This window comes from Gekko japonicus, unplaced genomic scaffold (assembly GCF_001447785.1).
Source record: "Gekko japonicus isolate JY-2015 unplaced genomic scaffold, Gekko_japonicus_V1.1 scaffold560, whole genome shotgun sequence".
Lineage (NCBI taxonomy): Eukaryota > Metazoa > Chordata > Lepidosauria > Squamata > Gekkonidae > Gekko > Gekko japonicus.
In genome coordinates this window covers 4962-30718 of record NW_015161967.1, presented here as the reverse complement: position 1 = coordinate 30718, position 25757 = coordinate 4962, and the positions used below count along the sequence as shown (strand labels likewise).

The 25757-nt window shown below is 45.9% G+C and overlaps 1 protein-coding gene across 1 annotated transcript in view; it reads right to left on the bottom strand.

The window, feature by feature from the left end:
- Window positions 1–25462, bottom strand: part of GPC4 (glypican 4) — a gene marked incomplete at its 5' end in the record, with an annotated part of 188319 nt that extends 162857 nt beyond the window's left edge. Inside the window, one exon of the mRNA XM_015429628.1 lies at window positions 25342–25462. Coding sequence (XP_015285114.1) covers window positions 25342–25462 — 121 coding nt within the window. The remainder of the gene's footprint in view (window positions 1–25341) is intronic.
- Window positions 25463–25757: the final 295 nt, after the last annotated feature.

Genomic DNA, 25757 nt, shown 5'->3' with positions numbered 1-25757 from the left:
ATATAAACATTTTTGCTAGTGTTTGTATTAGAAGAATAAGAAGCCGATGGCTTGACTTCAGCTCTCTCCAACTGCTGTGAATCATCCCTGGTTTAAAACAAAAAAAATACAGAAAGTAACAAACTTGTTTACTCTAGAAGTTAGGGGGGGGGAAAACGATTTAGCACATTGCTGGATAATCCAAGATGAACTGTCCGGCTTTCTCTTCCCGGATTGGTGAGAATTCTCTGGACACTGTCCAGGGTCAACTGCCTTCTCAGGAAGCATCTTTAGAATGTTATGTTTTCGGTGAAAATGTGATGATTCTTCTACAGAGAAGGAGTGGAAAGTAACAGCAAGAAACATAGGCATCAGTAAGCAGCGGCACCCCTGAATACTCAAACTCATGACCATTCGAGCCACTCTTCTAGGGCATCCAGAACAGGCAGAAAACATCTTCTGGGACTTAAGAGCTATATGCAGACGAAAAAGTTCAAAACCCATGTTCTTCCTGATGAGCACGAAGCAGGTTAAATTTGGGATTCAGAGATTTCTTGTAGCAACCTTTGCTAACTGCACCAAGATTTCTTGTAGCAACCTTTGCTAACTGAGGTCAGTGTGGTATAGTTGTCAGAGTGGGATCTTGGAGACCCTGGTCCAAATCCCCACTCTGCCATGGAAGTCTAATGGGTGACTTTGGGACAGTCATTCTCAGCCTAACCCATCTGACCGGGTCATGTGATGATGAAACGGAGGAGGAGAGAACGATATGAGTTGCTTTGGATCCCCATTGGGGAGAAAAGTGGGGTACACAGATAAGTATCTAAACAGATAACTGTCCTGCAACAACAGTTCTTTACTTGAATTAAATTGCACTTAGGAACTCTAACTTTCTAAAAAGGAAATGAGCCACAGTTTGTTCGGATGTCTGCACTGGGATCACATGACTGATCATAGTTTCTTGAAGACTTCCAACTTTAATAGGAGAGACCTATTTATTATTTATTTATTTTATTTCATGTATACCCCGCCCTCCCCGCACGCGGGCTCAGGGCGGCTTACACAGGCACAAAAGTGCGGTAAAAATACAAGTTAAAACAATTAAGGCACAAGTGCAGTAAAAGTCAACGGTTAAAACAGTTTAGGCAGAAATGCACATCTCACAGGATACATAAATGACTACAATACTTACTCCCTATTGCATATCCCAGTGGGGTCAAAAAAGGGGGGGGGATGCCATGGGCCATGATGTTTCAGCTGGCCAGTCAGCCCGACACGGCGGAACTGCTCTGCAGTCGCACGATGGTGGCAGTGGCGGCGGCTCCTTCTCAAAAGCCTGGCAGAAGAGCTCCATCTTGCAGGCCCTGCGGAACTGTACCAGGCCCTGCGGAACTGTACCGGGGTCACTAGACGGTGTTGTGACCCCGACCGAAGTGCTCTTTGGGGCCTGTGTGGGGAAAGGTGGTCCCTCAGGTATGCCGGACCCTGGCCATGTAGGGCTTTAAAGGTAAGCACCAGCACTTTGAAGCGAATCCGGAATGCTATAGGCAGCCAGTGCAATGCTTTCAGCACAGGTTGGATGTGGTCCCATCTAGAGGACCCGCTACCAACCTGGCCGCCGCATTCTGCACCAGCTGCAGCCACCGAATTTGCAACAAAGGCAGCCCCATGTAGAGAGCGCTACAGTAGTCTAACCTCAAGGTGACCGTAGCATGGATCACTGTGGCCAGATCGCCGCGGCTAAGGAAGGGGACCAACTGCCGCACCAGCTGTAGATGATAAAAGGCTGCTTTGGCAGCGGCCGCCACCTGGGCCTCCATCATTAAGGTCACCATCAGTTATAAAGTCCATGGAAATAATGGAAATAATGTCCCAGGTCAGCTTGAGCCACCCAGCCACAGCCTGTAAAGCCCGGTGAAGATCTTCAGGGTTGGAGTCCGACTGGCCGCCCAACATCAGATAGAGCTGGGTGTCATCGGCATATTGATGACACCCAAGCCCATACCTCCAGACAATCTGGGCGAGGGGGCGCATGTATATGTTAAATAGCATCGGGGAGAGTACTGCCCCCTGGGGCACTCCACATTCAAGCAGGTGCCTCCGGGACTGCTGCTGCCCTAGTCCAACCCTCTGTTCCCAACCTTGGAGAAAAGAGACAAGGCATTGAAGGGCGAGCCCCTGAATCCCCGCGTCGGCAAGGCGGTGGGCCAGCAGCTGGTGGTCGACCATATCAAATGCAGCCGACAGATCTAACAACAGCACCGCCACACCGCCTCAATCCAGATGTCTACGGAGGTCATCAGTAAGGGCAACCAGCACTGTCTCCATCCCATACCCCGGGTGAAAGCCAGACTGGAATGGATCAAGAACTTCCCCTAGTGAAGTTCATGCCAAAAGATCTGTTTGGGCCGTCTAAACTGAGGCCATGTCTACAGCATCTAACAATGGAACCCAAGGCCCACCAGTCAGTAACTGAACTCACCCATATTGTGGTACATTAATTTGATTAGTCTATGAACTGATCACTAGGTCAGTTAACCATAAAGTGACTTGATTTGAGCTACCCTTGATTCTTTGGAGCTGACCAAAACAGCTCCATTAAAAACACAGCCTTTCAAGTCACGAGAGGCAAAATAAGAGATGCATCTGTAGCATTTTCTCACTTACCCAATGCAATGTTTTCCTGAGCAAAAGCCAGTCCTACAGAGCTTGCAGTTGGGTTGGCTGGAAACTTAGACATGATATTGAGTGACAACCAACTCAGCACCCAAAACTGAGGCATCCCTTCTCAAGCAGTTAGAGTGCTGGATTAGAACCAGAAACGCTCGGGTTCAAATCTCCACTGAGCCTTAAAGCTCACTGAGTGGCTTTTGACCACTCCCTCTCTCTCTGCTCAACTTCTCCCACAAGGTTGGTACAAAGATCAAATGATAAAAATTATGACAGGATAAAAATTATGACAAATATTCGGGTAAGATTAGCTTTATTATTTTTGAGTATCCAGCCAACTAGGCTTTGCCGGGTTTTGAGGCATGTTTGCCTAGAGAGTATGGCAGCAGGAGGGTGGGGGTGGGACAGAGAGACAGAGAAAATATATGCACCACAGGCCATGGCAGTCTTGTCAAACTAACTCCAAGTCTCCGGATGTCTAGCATCTGCACATCACCTATGGCTTCTGGGGGGACATGTTTTTCTGCTGAAGTGTTCTATTCCCCCTGGGCAGTTTGACAACCATATTTCAACGTTTTCACTTCTGTAAGAGTTAGAGCCGCAAGCCACGCCAACTTCCTATTAACTAACAATTATGACCGTTTTCTCTTCCCCCCAAATTACATATAGTGGTTTCCCTGCCTTTAAATAGCTGCTGTCGCTAAGTACTACCCCTGACATTGCTGCTCACTCCCACGTTGTGGGAGGAAAAATATACAGGCCAATAATCAGCAAGGAGTATGTAACAACAAGCAGGTTTTAAACTTAATGATGATTTATCCAGTTGCAAGAGCTCACCTCTCTGCCAAACCGGGATGACGGAAATAGCAATCACAAAAATCAAATACGTGCACTGAACTCGGTACATTTGCATATGACACACATCTATCAGTCACATTTTTGTCCCACCCTTCCCACAAGGCACTCAGGGCACTCGTGTGGTTCTTCCCTCCTCCATTCTGCCCTCCCAACAACCCTGTGAGATAAGAGAGGCTGAGACAGAACGACTGGCTCAGGGCCACCCAGGGAGCTTCTTGGTAAGAGTGGGGATTGCAACCTGGATCTCCCACATCCGAGTTCAATGCTCTAATCACAACCCTTTCTTGCTGCAGCAGTAATACTATAGACCAGTGACGGTGAACCTTTTAGAGACCGAGTGCCCAAACTGCAACCCAAAACCCACTTATTTATCGCAAAGTGCCAACACGGCAATTTAACCTGAATTTTACTTTAGAAAAAACAACTCATACATTAATTTAAGGTGATCCAAACAAAGTAAGGAAAGCAATCCCAAATGCTTTCATTTACTTAAAATTATTTGGCAGAGAATTCCACACTTTAATGACGGTCTAGGCCTGGCTGGGGCGATGGCACGATGGCACGCATGCCCACAGAGAGGACTCTGAGTGCCGCCTCAGGTTTGCCACCACTGCTATAGACTGTGTGTGTGTGTGTGTAGCAATCTGACTTGAACACTTCCCCCATGTAAAAAAAGCCAATAGGAAAGTAACATGTTAACTTCATCCTAAATCAGAATTCTATCACACTAGTTTTTCCTAGAAACCAAGGTTGTGTGTGTAATAAGGATGCCAGCCTTCAGGTGGGGCCTGGGGATCCCCCGGAATTACAGCTCATCTCCAGACTACGGACATTAGTTCCCCTGGAGAAAATGGATGCTTTGGAGGGTGGACTTTATGGCACTGTACCCCACCGAGGTCCCTGTCCTCCCCAGGCTCCTTCCCCAAATCTCCAGGAGTTTCCCAACCAGGATCTGGCAACTCTACTCCCTCATCCCCCACCAGTGGCCAGGGGGGATCTGGCAACCCTGGTGAGTACTGTGTATAGGAATATGCAAATATGCCATCCTCTGTCTGTGCAGCAGTGCCCTAGAAAGGCAGTAGCACTGGGTTTTTCTTTAGGTGCAGGTAAGCTTTCTTATCTACTCAAAATCCAAAAGGCTAATTTTCTTGTATTCAAAACCAGACTTTAGGGGTCCACAATTAGCAGTTCCTCGGTCAAATCTGGCCCCGAGGCGCAGCGCAGCCCCTCTGCAATCATCAGCACCAGAAGTAAAGGCAGAGGGGAGCAAGGGAAAGGGCAGAAGGCCATTTTGGTAGGACAGTGGCAACAGTGATGTAAGTTCTTGGGCTGGTGCCCCCTCCCCACAGGCTCCTATGTGGAATGCAGCTGCTGAGCAGGGGTCTTGGTTTGCCATACACACGGCCCTAGATGTTAATAATGAAAGCTGACTGCTTTGCCCTTTTAAGGGCATTTTTAAAAAGCAAAACAATAAAATAAAAATTTAAAAACACACAAACCCCAGCAAATTGTGACCTCAGTTGTTAAGATAAGCACAGAAGATTTCTTGCACATGAAAAGGTTCCCTCAGGAGTCTGGCAAGGCAAAGTCTGAATTAATATTTATACTTTTCTGGTGTGCATAGTTCCCCTTTAATTTAGTCTGCATGACTGAAAGAATTTAATAAAAAAATGTTCCAAGGGCTGTGCCGAAATTCTTTACATTTTTTTCCATAAGCCTTTGGCCTAAGATCAAGCATCGAGATTGGAAAGGGTTGATAATAAGTCTGCAGCTAAAACAATAGCCAGAATTGCAAGGGAATTCAAACGGTGTGCAAGGGGAAAGCTGGCACACTGGACCATCTCACTTTTGCTTAGAAGCTCCTTAATAAACCCTGAGTTTAGGGTCATAAGTAGGGTTTCCATTTGCCCACTTATGGTGGGAAACCTCCAGGTAATTGCAGGCATTGTCCACCGATGCTCATCTGGTCAGCAGGCAGGAACTACCTGGCCAGACCTGGGGGAGGGGGGTGGATCATCCTGGGAGAAAAGTTAAAAAGAAAAACAAGGTATAGTAGACTTACAGGAAGTTGTTACCACAGAGTTCCTGGTGATTCCTAGAGCTACCCGGAGGTGACAAAGGGTAACTCTAGGAATCACCATAAATTCTACAGTAAGAACTTCCAGTTTTTACCATAAAGTTTCCCCTACTGTTCTTCCAAGGAGGGTATGGCTTGCATGGTCTCCTCCCCCTCCATTTTATCCTCAGAACAACCACCTTGCAAAGTAGTGCTCTTCATGGCTGAACCTTGGTCTCCCCAATGTTAGCCCAACATACCAACCTCTATACCACATCAACTCTAAAGTGCTAGAGACCTATCCAAACAACTGCTAGTTTTTAAATGTTTTCTAAAGAAGAGAAACCATGGATCTGTCACTGTTAGCCTCTGGTGCCACCCTCAATCTCTCTTTCTACAATGAGTGGTATCACTTAATTAAAACATTTTCACCATGCCTAGAAACATATATTCTAAGCTTGCCCCCTCCCTTATGTTTTCAGAAATCTGAGTGCAAAGCAAAAAGTTCTGGTGAACTCAAAAACTTGATCATTACTACAATAAATAACCAACAAGTAATCATTACTTGATCATTACTACAATAAATAACCAACAAGTAATCATTACTTGATCATTACTACAATAAGCAGCAATACCACGCTACCGTTGCTTTTGCATCTGTAGTGCTTTGCTATCATCTAGCTAGTGAACCAATACAGACTACACAGTTTTGGTCTGGCATTCCCACCCTGTGTCTGCTGTAACAGTTAAGACATATATTCAGGATTCTTCTCAGTTCCCATGCAGCATGAGGTGACCAATCTGGATCAGGACCAATGCTCTCTCTGAGCTGTGGAGTCCGGCATACCTGAGGGACCGCCTTTCCCCACACAGGTCCCAAAGAGCACTTCGGTCGGGGTCTCAACATCGTCTTATGACCCCGGGCCCTAAAGAGGCCAGGCTTGCTGCCACGAGGGCCAGGTCCTTTTCGATGCAGCTCCTATCTGGTGGAACGAGCTCCCGGAGGAGATCAGGGCCCTGCGGGACCTGTTACAGTTCCGCAGGGCCTGTAAGACGGAGCTCTTCCGCCAGGCTTTTGAATAGGAGCCGCCGCCGCCACTACTACCACCAACAGGGGCCTGCACAGCAGCACTGCTGGATGAGGCTGATTGGCCAATGAACACCGGGGCCACAGCATCTTCCCTTTTTGACTCAAGGGTATGTGCAATAGGGAGAGAGGGTGTCAGTCACGCGGGATCCTTGGGCGTCGCCCACTGTATTTAACTGTTTTTAAATGTTTTATTGTGTTTTTATTGCACTGTGTGCCTTTACTGTGGAACTATGGTGTTGCATTGCACCCGTATGGAGGCTAAAAAACTGTGAGCTAGCTCACACTAACTCAGCTTAGAGGGAACACTGATCAGGACCATGGCATGTGTAGAGAAGAGACTTCTTCCCAACCTGAAACAGTTCCAGGGATGCTATCTGGGGAAATCTGTGTGTTACCAAGGCTACAGGTAGCATCCCGTAGCCAACCAAGCAGTGTTCCCCTCTGGGACCAAAGACAATTGGGAAAACAATCCAATATGGTGTGTTGGTTGCAGTGTTGAATCTGGAAGACCTAGATTTGAATTCCCATTCTGCCATGGAAGCACACTAGGTGACCTTGGGCCACTTACCCTCAAGCCCAAACTACGTCATAGGGATGTAAGTTGTGAGGATAAAACAAAGGAGGGGAGAATGATGTCATGAGCTGCCTTGTGACCAGTGTTCCCTCTAAGCTGAGTTAGTGTGAGCTAGCTCACAGTTTTTTAGCCTCCGGCTCACACATTTTTGTCTCAGCTCAGGAAGGAGGGCTCCAGAGCAAACTAATTTATGCAGCAGCCAAATCGCTCGCTCACAACTTTAATGCCAGTAGCTCACAAAGTAGAATTTTTGCTCACAAGACTCCTGAAAAGTACTCGGAAACGTGGAGTGATTCAGCAAAGAGTACTTTATTAGTGAAGAACAAGACAAGGAACCCCGGCACGCAGGCCGGTATATATGCTCAGAAACCCACCACCAAAACACACCCCCTAGTGACCCTATAGGTTATTTACAGTGGCCGAGAGTCCCATTGGCTCTCGGCCGCGGACCTGGCCCTCTGGTTGGTGCGGGCTAGGATCCGCTCCGCTATTGTTCTGCAGGAGCGAAGCCCTGGGCTTGTGCTTGACCGCATGGCCCAACGGTCGCGCACGTGGTAATGGCGGATACATTACACCCCTCCCCCCATAGTCCAGGCTACCCGCACACAAAGTCCTGTAGATGTGTTGGAACATTTCCTCAAAGAGACAATTGTCTCCTTTGAAACCCTAGGAAGGTGAGGAGGTGTTGATTAAACACAAATTTGCAGTTTCCCAGCAGCAACGGACTTCTGAAGCAATAAGACAATTTGCCAAAGTACCGTAAAATTGGGGGAGGGGGATTTGAAGGGTAGGCCTGGAAATTGATGCAACCAAACGGTCATTCCACAGTAATTAAATGAAATTTTATGACAATACAAATTTTGTATCTACAGAGCAGGGGTCAGATCTGCTAACTCTAAGGAAACAAGGATGAGGGGCAGTGGAGAGAGACCCCACACTGGATCACTTTCCAGCCCCCACCCTCCTCTAGTCCTCCTGATCCCAGAACTCCTCCTTTTGGAAAGATGACATCCAATTATCAACAGCTCGGTGGGACTTGTGAAGATTTACAACTAATTTACATGTTAATTAAGGGAAAACATTATTAAATTAGAGCCAATTAGATAATGCAGATGTACTGGGTAAGTGGGCCTCACAAGGGCAGCCCTGTGGGACACAGGATCATTTTTGCTCGGTTCTTTCCCTTGGCATAGGTGATGCATGCATTCAAAATGTGATAGGCATCACATGCACTAGAAAAGACGTACAGCTTTGGCAGGCAGCATAAAGCCTCTGGATTGGCATGGTACCACACACTGGGAGCTTGGCATTTGGCCTCTGCCTGGTCAAAGCAGTCATTGGATCTTTCTTGTTGCTCTTCAAGCCTCAGCTTAAAACACTAAATTCAGTTGGAGAAAATGCCATTCAAGTCTAGTTTGCAATGGAGCTTCCCACCTACAGCCTGGTCCCAACTACAGTTTCCAGCTCTGAGTTGGGAAATATCTGGAGATATTGGGGGTGGAGCCTGGGGAGGGTGGGTTTTATGGATGGAAGGGACCACAGTGTTGTATAATGCCATAGAGTCCATCCTCCGAAGCAGCCATTTTCTCCAAGGGAACTGATATTGGTAGTCTGGAGATCAACTATAATAGTGTGAGATCCCCAGGTGCAACCTGGACATTGGCAACCCTAGCCCCAACACACTGTAGTATGGATCAAGACCACATTAGCAGCTGCCAGTCAAACATTTCCTGGCCTCTCCATTGCTCTGCATTTATCAAGCGCATACCACAGAATGAACCTCACACCTGAGCACTGGTGGATTAGATCAGAAACAGCAAGCCAGCTGCCTTTTGGGGACGCTTGGCGTCCACTACCTGATGGAAGAGACCTCAATATGCTTTCAGATTAGTCTGGGTTCCTTGTTTTAATAGCTTCCTTGGTTTGGTTTAAAGGGTTCCTTGGTTTGGTGCTTGAAAAATAACGGGTTTGCTTAGCAGAGACGCTTGGCATCCATTACCTGATTGAAGAGACCTCAATAAACTTTCAGATTAGTCTGGGTTCCTTGGTTTAATAGCTTCCTTGGTTTGGTTTAATGGGTTCCTTGGTTTGATGCTTGAAAAATAACGGGTTTGCTTAGCAGAAATTATTGTGAAACCCACCTTCATCAAATGCACAAGTTGATTTTTGCATTCTTTTGAGATTTGTGCAGAAATGTCACAGATAATTCCTCTTATATTTCATGGCCTTTTGACCTTGCTGTTCACACCTCCCCCCATCATATCCACATATCTCTATGGGGCTATGGAGTCAATGTATGCCTTTGGATGAAGGGCCTCCAGCTCACAAAATTTGTGCTCAAGTCAATCTGAGAGCCTTTAAAGTGCCACAAGACTCCTTACTGGTTTTGCTGCGAAAGGCTACCCCTATGGAATTTGTAACAAGCCTAAAAGGCATCTCAAGGCTAGTCCATGGCAGAGCTCAGTAGTCATTCATGACACTGAACTGAAGGCCTATAGAGCTTATTTATTTGGAAAATTAATATGCTACCTCCCCAGAGATGTTGCTCAAGGTGGATTACAGAGTAATATAATAAAAATCATAAAAATTATCAGAATTTAAGGCACTATTAAAAACAGCACTTTAAAAAAAAACCCAGCCAGAACATCATAAAACATTTGGTAGCTGCAAATGAATCTCAAAATGGTTCTCAAGCTAGAAAACAGACTATTACAAGTTTCAAAAGATCAAGCCATTAATTAAAAGCCTTGGCAAAAAGAAATGTTTTGGCCTGATGCCTAAAAGAGCAGATGTCAAGCAACTACCAAGGGGAAGGAATTCCACAGACACTGAAGCACCTCCCCCCCAAAAAAAATCTCTGGTCACCAAACAACATGGCTCTGAGGGCACAGAGAGCAGGGCTTGTGAGGAACATCTTAACTGGTGGGTGTGACACTATGGGAGGAGGCAGTCCTTCACGTGCTCTGGCTCCAAGCCACTTTTAATGCCTTAAAAGGTAAGAGCCAGCACTCTGAATTGTGCCGGCAAACAGATGGGCATCCAGTGCAGTTCTTTCAGCACAGGGTTGATATGATCCCTGAATCCAACCCCCTGACAGCCGCCTAGCCGCTGCGTTTTGAATGAACTGAATTTTCTGGACCACTTTCAAAGATAGCCCTATGTAAAGCATATAATAATCTAACCTGGACGAGGATCACAGCATGGATCATTGTAGTCAGATCATACTTTGAGGAATAGCCATATCAGAAGCTGAGAAGTGTCGGGGAGGGATAGGCGGGAGAGAGAGGCAGTGACTGTGTGTGTGTTTCCTTGGCTACACACCAGCCTCCTCTAAGTCTTCAAATTTCTATAAGCAACAACCAACAGCTAACTGGATCAGGACTCCTAACTCTCCTTGCTCACCGCTGATGTGAGTTTGTGAAACAATGAATGATGCATAAGCTAGTTAACTTTTTTTACTAGCACTTCAAAAGGGATTATTATTTGATCTCCAATGCTTTTTTCATTCAGTGGCTAAAGCCTCCCTTTCACATGCCAAAAAGCACAGAAGTGGCGATTCAGAGGGTGCCTATGTGAGAAGGCACACACCATTTTCCTGGCAATGCTGTTCTTTCAACTGTTCTGAGTTTACGCTTTCTGCCCCCCCCCTTCTGTATTAATGCTATTTGTGGCTTATTTTGGTGCACCGATGGGATGACAAAGGAACCGAATACAAAACACAAAGAAAAGGACTACCACGAGCTCCAGGAACAAATCTGTTCTTCATTCAACAACTGAGCCTCAGGTCTATTCCATACCATGTTACAGACAGCCCTTCATTTTGCAAAGATATCTACCAACACTGTAATTACACACCTTACAGTGTTATCTTGGAAGGTGGTCTATGTCCCAGCTACATTATAGAATAAACTACTTCCTTTTTTTCTCTTGTCCTGAACCTTCCAACAATGTCAGCTGAACTGGGTGACTCTAAGTTTTGAGGGAGCCAAAGAAGTTGAACTCCTGTGATTTCAATGCTCTTCTAAAGATGCCCCAGATTTGATGGATTTCCCCTCAGGAGCAAATACCACAAAAAGGGGAGGGGGAGCACTATTTCTGGTGGATAAACTTACCTCTCCAGATGAGCTCAGGCTCAGTGGCAGAACATTGACTTTGCATGAAGAACGTCACAAGATCGATCCTTGGAATCTACAGTTAAAGGATCTCTGATAGGAGGGGCTGAGAAGGACCCTCCCTCCTTTGCCTGAGACTCCAGAAAGCTTTCCCCCATCAGAGCAGACAACTGTGGGGTAGGTGGACAAGTGGTTTCACTCGGTACACAGCCATTTCATTTATAGTGAAACCTACAATAGGGCTGTAGTGGTTAAGCTCAATTCTTGGGCTGGGGTGGGAGAGAAGGGACCCATTACAGGAGCTGTCAAGTATAATTTTGCTGAGGCCAACAGTACAGATGCTGCAGCCTGGCCAAAGTGTAGAGAGCAAAAGAACAGTCAGAGAAGAGAGTGCTTCTTAGTACGTAACAAAACTCATTACCATGAAATGTCCCCCATCAACGGCTCCATGTTCAGAGACATTATCTTACTGTGGGGAGCAGAGGATAGCTACACATCATTCACCTTCATGCCCTGCTTGTGAGTGTCCCAGGCTCAACCGACTTGCTCGGGGGGGGGGGAATGCTGGGCTACAGATACCTTTGGTCTGATCCCAGCAAGGCAACTCCCATTTCTCAAAAAAGGGAGGAAACTTCAGCAATGATCAAGGATGCAAGCCAACGAGACAGTTTCTCCAAGACCTCTTCCAGATGACAGCTCCGATAGCTGCCATAAACCCAGAAATGAAAACAAGAAGAGGATACCCATTATTCACAGCAAGGAAGAAACTGCTGGCACCAATTTGGCAAGACTGTGGCTGTTCATAGGACTCCAGTCCCAACAGTGCTACCACCACCACCACCACCACAGGGAACGGCACAGTTGTTGACATCTGCACTGCAGACACCCGTCCTGTCAGCATGCTGGCCACCCGCAAAGTCGTCATTATTGTCTGAGAGAGCCAACCCCATCTTAACAGGGAGAGGCATATGCTCTGGGGAAAAGACACTGAGCACAAAAACAAAAATCGCTACCACAGTCTATGAGTAAATCTGGGAACAGCCTGCATCGTTTCCTGGCCGCAGACTTTAGAGCTTCTTTTAGCCGAGAAAAATTTCGAGCATTCTTCCATGGCCAAACCCCGTCATTACCCATGCATAGTGATCCCCCCCCCCCACTTAGCATTTTGCAGGCTTTTAAAAATGGAGCCAATGTCCAAAGTTAGAGCCCTCCCTGCATCCAAAGACTTTTGGGTCAAATTGGTCTGCGATAAAAAGAACGAGGCTCATTCAAGCAGCTTATTGGACTCCGTCCACCTAGCGCTTTCCCCTTTGCCTGCTCCCCAGAGATCCCCCTTCCACTGCCTTTCTTCCAAGCTCCTGCTCCAGTTGTCTGGCTACTTTTACCTTCATAAATTATCCACCAGCTCCTTGCATTATTTTTGCCTGGACTACAGTGCCTGAAATCTCCCCCCTCTCAAGCTCAGCAGTGTGTGTACCAAAACCACAACTGTGCATCTCATTCCAAATTTGGCATAAGCACGTGCCAAGTTTAGTCCTTTTGATTTACAGCCCTTCCAGATACAGAGGAGGATGTTTGCAAGCTGCTAACAAAGCCGACTCATGAATGAGACGCCCGAGTTTAAAACCTACCCCAAGAGGAGAGAGAATATCAAAGCCTTCCCATACTCTAGACTGCCCCCACTCGGCCCTCATACCAACAGCAGCTGCAATTGTCAGATCGCTACACAGCAGCCGCAAATGGCATACCATTTCACGTTCTTTACAATCCTGGTTAGCGACTTTTTAAAAAACATGGGCTGTATTTTCAATGGAACAAGGGCCAAAGGACCAGCCGGCTTTGGCTTCATCACCAACTCACTCTTAGACCAACACAAAAAGCTTGTTAATCCACCATTCCCTATAGTCAACCGAAAGGCACGGGCACAGCCTTTCCTTCAGGCCTCTCAGCTACTCCCCCCACCCCCATTCATGGCCTGTGCACGACAGAGAGCACTCAAAGTACAGCAATGACTCTACCAAAGCCTCTTTTGATTTCAGTCTGGGGCAAAAGGAAGTCAAAGAGCCCTTTACTCAGGTCTCAGCTTGGGAGAAAAATGACTGAGATGTGTTTTGGGATGAGGGGTTATGTTGGAGAGCAGACAGAAGGCGTCTCTGGGGAAATGACCTGGCTTTTTGGCTTCCAGGTGCCTTATAAAACAACCATGTAAGGTGGGCCACTACCATCCCAGTGGTTGCAACAGCTCCAAGAAATTTCCTTCATTTGAGCCTCACTGTACCCATGTACACTGTTTGTGTGTGTTTTAAAGCATTTTCCACAGCCAAGTTATTTTTTGCTGTAGAATATTCAGCAGCCTCCATACAAAATACTAATTATGCAATTTTGCAAAAACTCATCTTGTTTTTTGTCATTCATGTCTGCCCATGAGAACGGGAGGGGACAGGACAGGCAACATGGGAGTACGGAAGTCTCACTGTCTCCCCCCCCCCTTTGGAAATCTTATTCACCACCAGGTCTCTGGCTTCTGAGAACCCTGCAGGCATCGCAAACTGCATTTCAATTATAGTTTGCAGTTAACTGGCTAACAGCTTGGTTTTGCTTTTTTAACAATGAAGTCAGAGATTCTCAGGAAACTGAATTTTGGCAACCTGCTTGACATGGACCTGGCCGGCATGTCACAGGCCCAGATGGGGATAAGTTACCTTTCTCGGGGCAACAAAATACCTTGAACAAGGCCTGACATTCCCCCCCCCCTTGAAGTGAGAACATTTTGGACCCATTTCCCAAATTCTATGCCTCTTAAAAGAATCACAGCACACAAAACTAGCTCTAGTTCCATCACAACCATGCTCTTTCTGAATCCTTCACAAGGCCAGGAAAAGCAGTCAGAAATGTTTGTAGGCACTGCATAGAGAGAGTATGAAACATTCAGTCTTCTTCCAAATGTCAAATGGAACGGGAAAGACTTTTTGTAATAATAAAAAAAAGAGGCACGGTATGTTCAGACTTAATTATATCGAAGCAGCCGCAGTCTGTCACACTTCTGATTTAACCGTCCCAGCAATACTGCAGTAATTGCTCCTTCCATATGGAGTGCAAATCTGCAAGAGCGTATTTACGACGGTGCGTTAAGCAAAGCTAACAAAGAACTCCTGAGTTGCAAAAAAATAAAAAGGATTATGGAGCTAGTCTTTAAATACCAAGCCTGAACTGTGAGTCGTTAAAATAAGGAAAATCCCTGTTACTTGCCCAAATACAGTCATCACGTTAATTCTCCCACATATACACATACAAGTCTCCCTGATACACAGATTGAGAGAAATAATGACAGCACTTGGTGGATCCTAGCAGCGGGGAGGTTTCTTATGTCCCATTTGTCACAGGCGGTTTAATAATGTCATCCAAAAAGGGCAGACCCAAAGAATTATTGCTGCACTATCAGACAACTTTCCCCTTTTGTTAGATGACATGTATCATTGTTGGGAAAATCAGCTCTCGAATTAAGACCTGACCTGCTTCTCTGAGCCATTCATCAGGCTCTCTTAACTGGACTGTGAAGGTGCCTTTTAAATCTGACAGCAGCAGCATTCTGAGGCTCATCCTACAGTAAGCTGAAGGATCACCTTCCATATCATGAACCTACCTGGACCTGAAGATCAACCACTTTATGTGCCACTATCGGAGGATCAGGGGATGGCAATATGACCTTGGGGAGGGGGAAAGGCACGTTGATAGAGGCATATGTGAAACTATGCACAGTGCAAAGAAAGTGAGGAGAGAACTTATTCTCCCTCTTTCAAAATACTAGAATTTCTGGCACCCAGGGAAGGTGATGGGCAGTAGATGCAAGACAGACAGAGACAAAATGATTTATATAAACATACAACTTTTGGAACTCGCTGCCATGTGATGTAGCAGCAACACCTAGTTAAGGTGGCTTTCAAAAGCAGACCAGAAATCCATCAAGGGATGTGGAATGGTATAGTATAGCCCGATCTCATCAGATCTCAGAAGCTGAGCAGGGTTGGTACTTGGATGGAAGACCACCAAGAAAAACTTTGCAGAGGAAGGAAAGGGCAAACCACCTCTGCTTAATTACTTGCCATGAAAGCTCTATGGAGTTGCCATAAGTCAGCTTCAATTTGACGGCACTTTACACACACAAGACCCTCAATGGCTCCTAAACTGGATACCTAAATGGAGCCCCCATGCAGAGACGCAGTATGCCTTTGAATACCAGTTTGTGAAGGACATGAGGAGTAGGCTTTGGCCTCTGTGCCCTGCCTGCAGGCCCTCCAGGAGTATCTGCTTGCCCACTACTGAGAAACACGATGCCAAACTAGTTATGTTGTTTTATATTGTTGTTTTAAACTGTTTTTAAATTGTATTGTGTATTGAGACTGATGGAACCTGCCCTGAGCCTGCTTGTGGGGAGGGTGGGATAAAATAGATAAATAAAATAGATGGACCTTTAGTTTGATCCAGTAGAACGGCTCTAATATTTTCATGACACGTCTCTTTTGGTGGCAGCACAGATTCTGGAATTTTGTGTGTGTGTGTGTGGGGGGGTTAATCTGACTCTTTCCTTTTATCTATTAGGAGAAGAAAATATTTCAGGTCTTTGGATTACATGACTGGTGTTTGATTTACTCCCCCCACCCACCACTGATCTCACTCTTGTCTATAGGAATGCTGTTTTACAGACATGGGGTGAGGTGCTGGCGTACTATTTTTGTTTAAGATTTCACGATAGGACCAACTTTGTGGGGTATAAGTATTTTCAACAACAGACCAGTGTTCCAACACTCAGAGCTCTCGTGTCAAGTGGCCGTGACTAATCACATGTGCTCTCACTGATGCACCAGGTACAGAGAGTACCCCGCTTCTAGGTTCTGACTATGCTGTTGCTTCTTAGCCCTCTGGCATCTTGCCAAAACCCATGTCAATTTAAAGGGTCAGAGAGGGTAAGCCTACTTCTTGTCATATGCCTGCCCTGTTCACATAAAGTGGGGTGTGAGATGGCTCCAACCTTTACATGAAAAAGTACTCCAGTGGGAGCTGACAACTCCCCCCCCCCTTTGCCTCAGTGACTTCTCTTAGTTTAGCACAGAGAATTGGGGATTAACCACACTGTGGAGAAGAGAACCTAAAATGAGAATGCAGGGGGAGGATTAAGGGTGCACAAGGAGACTTACCCAACACACTTTCGTTTTAAAGTTAGGTCTCCCCATTGCTGTACCCAAGCTGCATTCCATATGTGTTTACAGTGCATTCATGTGAACAAGTATGGTTACCCACACTGCCCAGTTTGGCTCAAAGTCTGGTGAGCACCCCAACTATACAATTCAAACTGTAGAGATGGCTGCTTACAGGGGTAAATGTCACAACCTAGCATTTATTCGTATTAGAAGTAAAACTCTCAACACTGATGCATCCTAAATGAATCTAGAAAATTATGGAGAAGTAAAAGTATGGGATTAACAGCTAAAATCCTAAAACCTGCAGTTGGAAGATGGATACCCACTGCAAAGACTGTATCTTGCCTTGAGCAGCTAGAAGTTTGAATAATCAGTGGGAAAGATTTCTGACTTCAAGATCACGAACTGGGCAAATGTATTCATGCACTGGAGGACACAACTGTGTTTTCACTCTCAGAGAAGGAGATGGCCGAAGACCAACCGGCTGCATTTGACTCCGACTGCCTCTCTTAAAGGGTAGCCCCAGAGCAAATTGTGTGGGGTAACAATTGCACAAGACACTCCTGCCTGGGTGGCACTGCCTTGTGAATGAGCCTGTCCAAATATAATGGCAGCAACAATGAGCTTTAACATAAAGAGAACTGAACACAGTTGCCCCAAAAAACAGATACCATGGTTCTGCATTAAACTGATGTTGTTGTGAAATTGCTACCTGTTAGATCCTCCCACCTTGAATGCCCTTTCTCTCCCTCAAGACCATAACATCTCCAAAAAGGGCAGTGCCTCAGGATCATTTAAGTCAGCGGTTCTCAACCTGTGGGTCGCGACCCATTTGGGGGTCGAATGACCCTTTCACAGGGGTCACCTAAGACCATCAGAAAAAACAAATTTTCGATGGTCTTAGAATAGGGCTCCCAATTTGTAACAATGAAAATACATCCTGCATATCAGATATTTACATTACGATTCATAACAGTAGCAAAATTACAGTTATGAAGTAGCAACGAAAATAATTTTATGGTTGGGGGTCACCACAACATGAGGAACTGTATTAAAGGGTCACGGCATTAGGAAGTTTGAGAATCACTGATTTAAGTGGTCTATGCACGTCCTCCATTTGAAGGGCTGAAGACCTAGATAAAGGCGTGCTTACCCTAGTCTAAATTGCTGCCATGGTTGGCTGATTAAAATCCCAGCACCTACGGTAAAATAAAACTGGGAACCTGAGTGTGGAGCTGGATTTATCTCCCCTGCAAAGAGTGAAAGGGCAGCTTTCTTTTTAAAAAACATACTGGCAAAAGACAGAGGCTGTCTAGATGTGATTTGGGATCTGATGCCCTGAGGCAGCTTGCTTAAGACCCTATGGATGCAGCAGCAGCAGTACCTGAGAGATGATCCCCAGTGGGAGGTTAAGCAATAACTCCCGTCTCTCTTCCCCTCACAATGCCTGGGTGTATTGGTTGTGATATGCTATGAAACAATGCACATGGGCTCTAAGAGCACAACAAAGCTTGGCTCTAGTTTCCTTCTCAGGATCATCCAAGTTTTATTCAGGACTGGATAAAATTCCAGTCCTGTCAAGTCAAATACTGGCTGGTAGGGATGGGCACAAACCAGTTCATGAATTAAAAGTTAGTAATGAATTCTGGCCGGTTCGTGGTTCATAAAGCGATGTTCGCGAACTGAAAAGCCGGCATGAACTTCCATGACTTTTGATGCAGTTCGTGAAGAGCAGAAAACAGGAGTTTACATGGCTCTGAGCCATTTAAACCCCTGCTTTCTTCTTTTCATGAAAAACAGCTCAGAACCATTTAAACCACTGGGAGCAGAAAGCAGGGGTTTAAATAGGTCCAAGCCATTTCACCCTGAGCTTTCTGCTCACTGAGTTTTTTCGCAGTGAGCGGAAAGCAGGGGGTGAAATGCCTCTGAGCCCCCGCTGCTCAGCTGTTTGGTTTAAATGGCTTGGAACCATTTAAACTCCCGCTTTCTACTTTCCACCACTTTTCACAGGGAGAAGAAAAGCAGATGCTTAAACTTTAAATGGCTTACGAACCAACATGAACCGGTTCAGTTCATGAACTGGCCCCTAAGTTCATGGTTTGGTTCACAGTTCAGCCACAAACCATGAAGTGACCCGCAAAAATGCACTTTGTGCCCATCCCTACTGGCTGGGAGGCATCCTTAAAGTTTGCCCTTCCTGATGGGAGATACATGCACATGCACAAACATAGTATACCATTAGCAAAAACATGAGGGCAGATTTTCCAAAAGGGTTATGCTTCAAAGGGTAGAACTAATCATAGCCAACATATGTACAGCTAACTGAAGAAGCTACAGAGAAGAGACCAAGACTGCACAGGTCCACAGACATTTGAAAGGGATGTTCTAGCTTTGGGTTTCCTGCATTCAGTCTACCTAGTACAAACCTCTACTATAAGGCCTGTTCCAACTCTAGAAATAAGGATGGAGGCAGGAGAAGAGAGGCATAGTTAACCCTTCCAATACTCATCAGAATTGCCTGGCAAATCTTCCCCATACAAAGGACACCTCCCCCATCTGGATCTATGTCCAGTCTGATCCAAGTGAGGGGGGGGAGTTAAAATTGCTAATGAGGATGAATTTGGGAGGGGGGAGAGTTAAATCATCATATGATTCTCTTTTTCTTTCAAGCTCTGCCACTTTGGGGAGCCTCTCTAGAGGAATATTGACTATCCCCCACCCCTTTCTGGAGCTGGCAGAGCCACTATGATTCCCTAACTGCCAGTGGGTCTAGAATACACACAGCCCCACCTAGTTTCACAGAGACCAGCAGCTTCAGCAAAGTGCCTTCAGTTGCTTGCTGTTAACAGTCCCCTCCCCCCCCCCATTCCTGAGCAAGCAGGCAAAGGCTTATGGAAGCTTATGCTTCATTAATAAAATTAGTCTTGAAGGTGCTGCTGGACTCAAATGGGAGATATATCAGTTTCTCAGAGGCTTGTACAAACACACTGCCAGATTTCCGATTCCCACGCAACTCCTTCCCCCACTTCTCCCAAGAGCATCTGAGATGGTTAGGTTTCTGGCTGAAGAATACGCAATATGCTTTCTTAAAAAAACAGCAGCGCCACACTGATGCTCCAAAGTAAGTTATAAATTGGTTCACATACATCCCAAAAATCTGTCAAGATACAGTAAACTTGAAATATTTCCACACATTGGTTGCAGCTAAACCTTGGGATGAAAATGCGTTTCCCTTCCCAAACCCCTTCAGCTTGCTAATGGATGCCCAGTTTGATTTCTTTTTCAGAGTCTTACTTGGAAGACAACTTATGAATTGCAAATTATGCTAAGTGTGCATGTGGCAGCCACATATGCCCACAGTCGCAAGCATTTCAGTTCTGCCTTTCCCTCTTTTCTCCCCCCCACCCCAGAAACTGGTCCAGTCGAAGAGGTATTGCATTTGAAATGTGTTGCCTAGAATTAGATACATTGTCAAAACACAAGAAACCCTACAGTTTAGAAGGGGAGATCCCAGCCAAAGAAATAAAAAGCATAATTATTTTGAAATAAGCCTCATCTAAATACAGGGCTTCCCACCCACCCCAGGCCTAGCCAACTGCCACATCATCTTCCATTTTATGTCTTCCAGTCTCCACCAGTGTTCCCTCTAAGCTGAGTTAGTGTGAGCTAGCTCACAGTTTTTTAGTCTCCAGCTGACACATTTTTGTCTTCGCTCAGGAAGGAGGGCTCCAGAGCAAACTGATTTATGCAGTAGCCAAATTGCTTGCTCACAACTTTAATGCCAGTAGCTCACAAAGTAGAACTTTTGCTCACAAGACTCCACAGCTTAGAGGGAACATTGGTCTCCACCTTCTTCTGCCTTGCCATGAAGAACTTCTCTGCACATAAAAATCAAGACAGAGTCCTCAAAACATATAAACACCCCACCTCAAATCAACCTCATGCAAAAACTGAACTTGAGTTGACTGAGCTGGACACTTATTGTCCAATCCAGATTCCTGGGGAGAGAATTCTTGTGGGTCTTGGTCAGTGTCTGAAACTTCATGCTGGCTGATGCTGGGGAAAGGCCCTTGATGTCCAGCATCTCTTGGCACAACTTTGTTATATGGAGAATGATGCGTGAGGAACAGCTTGCTTATCACTCTGTGCTTGGAACTGGAGAGGGATTACCCATATACTGGCAAATCCATTGGATGGCCTCTTAAGGTGCCTGCACTAATTAGGTTGCTAAAGATTTCACCAGTATGAATAAATAAATTATTTAAAGATTGCCTAGATGTTTCCAATTCTACAAAGAATTAACATAACTTAAAACTATTCAATTTATTTAGTGCAGTTGGGTTGAAGTGGGGTCAGATGTGTGCAGCCCTGTAGCTAACAACGTTTTGCTGGGGGGGGGGAGTGTTTTTCTCAGGGGGCCTGCTTCTGGCACGATCCCCCCATCCATGGCGGGAGGCAGCCAACCCCGCTCCTTTCCCTCGCATTTGAAGGGGAAGGTTAGCGCCAGCCAGGCAGCCCCCCCCACGCCTTCCTGATCTTGAGCGCTGCCTTCACACCATTGGAGAGGCCGAAGGTGAGATTTCTGCTGGGCGGGGAGTGGTTTATGCAGGCCTGGGACTTCGGCCGCCTGTATTGAAACTCCCCGGTGAGTGGTGACCTCCAGCCTCCGAAAGATACAGACTGCTGGATTTGATGGGGGGAGAGGGGCGCCCTGCGTCACTTCGAAGGCAACCCTGCCATCAATTAGGTGTCCCGGGCTTCCTTATCCTCACTGGGAGCAAACTCGCTGCACTTTCCATTCTGTGGCAATGAACCTTGCACAAAGCGTCGGGAACGTGGATTAGGTGCTTTTGATGGTGAGAAATGAGAGTCTGATCCCACGGCAGGTCTAGAGAGTTCAGAGTTTCAAGGAGCATAATCTGTGGCCGATCTTTTCCTAAGAGCAGACGCGAAGGCATGTTTCCATGGCTAATACACCTAATGAAAACGTGAGCCCTAAAAGCCCTAAAAGAAAGGAGAAGTCAGTGGGAGGGGGAAGCCGAATAGTAGCAAAGTCCCACCGCTGCCTGCACCTTTTTGAGTCGACGTGTCACGACAGGGCCAGTGGGGCAAGGCAGAGAGGGAAAGTTTATAGTCCAGTCCAAGAGTCAAGCCAGAGAGATCAAAAGAGTCCGAGCAAAAGTCCCAATCACACAAAGCCAAGCCGTAGTAAAACGTTACCAATAGGAGACCCAGCTGAGCTCTGAGCAGCAGCAGGAGAGAGAGCTGCTAGAGGGGTGAGTGGTTTTTTTTAACTTGCTTTCAGCTGAGAGGATTCAGCTGAGGATATTGTGTGGGAAAACTGTGTTTTGCAGTGTGTGGAAGCACTTAGAGTTGTTGCAAAGTCCTGGCTGATTGAGGGAGGAAGGGGCATTGTTTGACTGGGATTGACTGTAATTGAGAGGAAGTGGAAGGGGCATTGTTTTGCCTGTGATTGAGTGCCTGGGTGAATTTGAATAGCTGCTGCCTGACCTCTGCTGGGGGAGGCCTCTATTTAAGGAAGCACCTTGCCAGAGGCAGAGGAGACCCAGCTGAGCTCTGAGCAGGAGCAGGAGAGAGAGCTGTGAGAGAGGTGAGTGGGTTTCTTTTACTTGCTTTCAGCTGAGAGAATTCAGCTAAGGATATTTTGTGGGAAAACTGTGTTTAGCAGTGTGTGGAAGCACTTAGAGTTCTTGCAGAGTCCTGGCTGATTGAGTGTGGGAGAGGAACGGGCACTGTTTGACTGGGATTGCCTGTAATTGAGAGGAAGTGGAAGGGGCATTGTTTTGCCTGTGATTGAGTGCCTGGGTGAATTTGAATTTGAGTTAAATGTTTGTTTATGTTACTCACAGGAAGTCACATGTTTCTCATGTAACCAATGTTCTTTAGATATAGAATGCCTGGGAATTTTCTCCCTGATCTAGGAATTTGATTGGGACTAAAGTGTCAAGGTGTATTACCATTTTATGGCTTCTCTTCCCGTCTTTGTTTGGTGTTCTGAGAAAGAAGAAGAGTGGTCATAATCTCTCTCTTCTAGTTTTGTCTTTGTAGAGTAAGGATGTAGTAGATTTTGCTCTGTTGTTATTTTCATCCCCGTTACCCTTCCCATTAGAATTTAGTAAAAACTTTATATTTTAATCACACATGGACTCTGAGTCTGAATTATTTTACTCTGGCTCTGCTGGACCATCTTATCTCTGCTAAATACCATTTTTTCAATATCTCATTATCACCCAACAAGTACACACGTGCATGAATGTACCCATCCATACATAAAAAAGAAAAAACCCTGAAATCAGCTGAGAGACAGGAAACATAGGTCTCAGTTTGGTACATGAGGATTTAGTTCAGGAAGATGCAAAGAATAAATGGAAATAAGTCTGAAGAAGTAAGCAGGGACTCATGAAAGTACATGCCCTACCACAAATTTTGTTAGTCTTTAAGATGCTACTGGACTCTTAGTCTTTCTATCACTATTAGAAACCACAACATTTGAAAACTAGTGGGGGGACATTTTAACCTTCCAGGACATTCAGTTACTGACCTAAGAGTAGCAGTTCTCCTACAAAGGAATTTCAAAGGGAGATTAGAAAGAGAGACTGCTGAATTGCAATGAAGCTCAAGATAATGCAGCCTCCTGGATTGAACTGAGACCTAGGTTTCTTCTCTCATTACCAATCTCTGCTATTGTCATTTGGCATCTGAAATCACTTCACCCTCCAAGATATAAGGACAGATGGACCCACATTCTAGCTGTTTCTTAAGAAGTGAGCAGTGACTCTCGAAAGCTCCTACCCTGCTGCTAATTTTGTTAGTCATTAAGGTGCTAGTGGACTCTTGCTTCCTTCCACTAATAAAGAATGCAAGCCGTGCTGTTAGGTTCCCCCCCTCCATTAGAACTGGAAAGGGGGATCTCTACAAGTACCATGGGACTCCCTCGAACTGGAAAGGGGGATCTCTCTGTGGCTCTTTCACTCCCCCTTCCTCCCTCTGAAGAAGTGTGCACACACACACACAAGCTTATACCTGGAATAAAATGTTGTTTGTCTTAAAGATTCCACAGGACTTTTTCTCTCTGGCTCTTCCCCCCTCCCTTTTTCTGAAGAAGTGTGCTTGCACACAAAAGTTATACTTGGAATAAAACATTGTTGGTCTTAAAAGTGCCATGGGACTCCATTTTTTCTCTCTCTCTGGCTCTTTCCTTCCCCCTCCCTCCCCAGAGGAGGAGGAGCCCTCAGCCAATCAAGGGAAGAGAAGTTTGGCTTTCTTTCTCTCCTCTGTGAAGCAGGAAATTGGAGAGACTGGGCAAAAGGATCTGCGATGCAGGAAACAGGAAGAAGGAACAGGAAGCAGGAAACAGCAGAGAGCCAGTTGCTCGCAAGCTGGATAGGAACAGTGCAGGGGCCGGATCTGGTCCGTGGGCTATATGTTTGACACCCCTGCTCTAAGCACCCACTTTGTGCCTGAAGACAAGGATACACAAGCAATCTGGGCTTAAACTGGAGACAGGAAAGTTATGCCCTGGAAGATATGCATCCAAGCCCACAAGACCTTTTCATCTAGCCCTCATACTGCTTAATAACTTCTTGAAAGCATCAGCCCATCTGAAATGGCTAGTGATCGGCATTCTCAGAAGATTGTTAAACAGAGGGGTGAGGATAACTAAGAGCAGCAGAAGGAGCACCTTCTGGGTCTCTACCTACATTTGAGGGCTTCAAGCTGGACACTGACCCTGTTTCGTGGTGATGGAAACAGGAAGAGCTTACATCTAATCTGGAAGCTTCAAAAGCAGGCAGACCCCCAGATGTGGCCTGCAGTCTGAAAAGTCTGCTCACTGTTGCTTAGTGTCCTTGTCTGATCAACAGAGATGCACCCTCCAGCCCTGGCCTTGGTAGCCCAGGCAAGCCTGATCGCGTCAGATCTCAGTAGCTAAACAGGGCTGACCCTGGCATGTTCTTGGATGGGAAACCTCCAAAGAATACCAGGGCGGGGATGCAGAGGTAGGCAATAGCAAGCCACTTCTCTCAACATCCAAGCCCTCACCAGAAGTCAGTTATGACTTCCAGGCACACACATACACGCACACTAACACACTCAGTAGTATAAGTTTATTGTCTTAGCCATAGGCCATAACATAACACATCAGGTCATAAAATGGTAATATAGACAATAGAAAAATATCAGTATACTCCACTAACACACACACATACCAAAAAGAGAGAGAGATGCACCTTCTGAACAAAGCGCCAGTCAGCAGCTCCAATAATAGACTAGAAGATCTTTAGAGTGTTTCTGCCATATCGCAGTACAGCTTTCATGCCTAGGCTCAGGTGCAGCCAACCATGGCCCCACACCATCCCTACTACACTCAATATGGGCAGTTTTTAATTAGCAGTCCATCCCTTGGCTTGGGAACTGGGGTTCTAGAGTCCTTGGAAAACCTGGATAATTTTGATGGCATGTAATATTTATTCTTTGAAATATTTGCATCCCACATTTCTGCCAGATAGCTGCCAAGGTGCTATTTCTTTTTTAAATCACATCTCTAATGTATATTCGTGAAAACTTTTACTAACAGAAAACATTGAACAAGAGCCTGGCAACACAATTGATCGATTCAGGAGGCAAGTATGACAAAGCATTACTAAATAGTTAGGAATGTTATAGTCCCCAACCAGGTACACACAGAACCCACTAAGTGGAACCCCGTTTGAGCCCAGTAAATGGAAGCCCAGCCCCTCCTCGGTGGTCCTTTATTTCAAGCCAGCAGCCTTACTGTCACTTACCTGGTTGATGTGTTTCAGTTTGTCAATGATCTGGCTAATCACAGGCTCTGGTCCTTTCACCTTGGCTTCATGGCTGTTCAGCTGGGATTTTGCTCCATTCCTCGTTGCCTGACGGCTGAACCTGCAATGAGGAAAGGACAAATGAGCAACACAGATAACCACAGAGGGAACGCCAAACAAGAAGGACCTCAGCGTATCTCTTGTCATGTGCTGAGAGGCACACATTGGGGTCACCTCCTGCAGGATTTTTCTCACTGTGGCCTCTGTTCATTCTTCCACAGGCATATTTAGATATTTATACCCCATTTTTCTCCCCAATGGGGTCCCCCAAGTGGCTTACAACTTGGTTCTCCCCCCTCCTCCATTTTATCCTAACCATCACCAGATTAGGCTGAGAGAGAATGAGAGAGAGACAG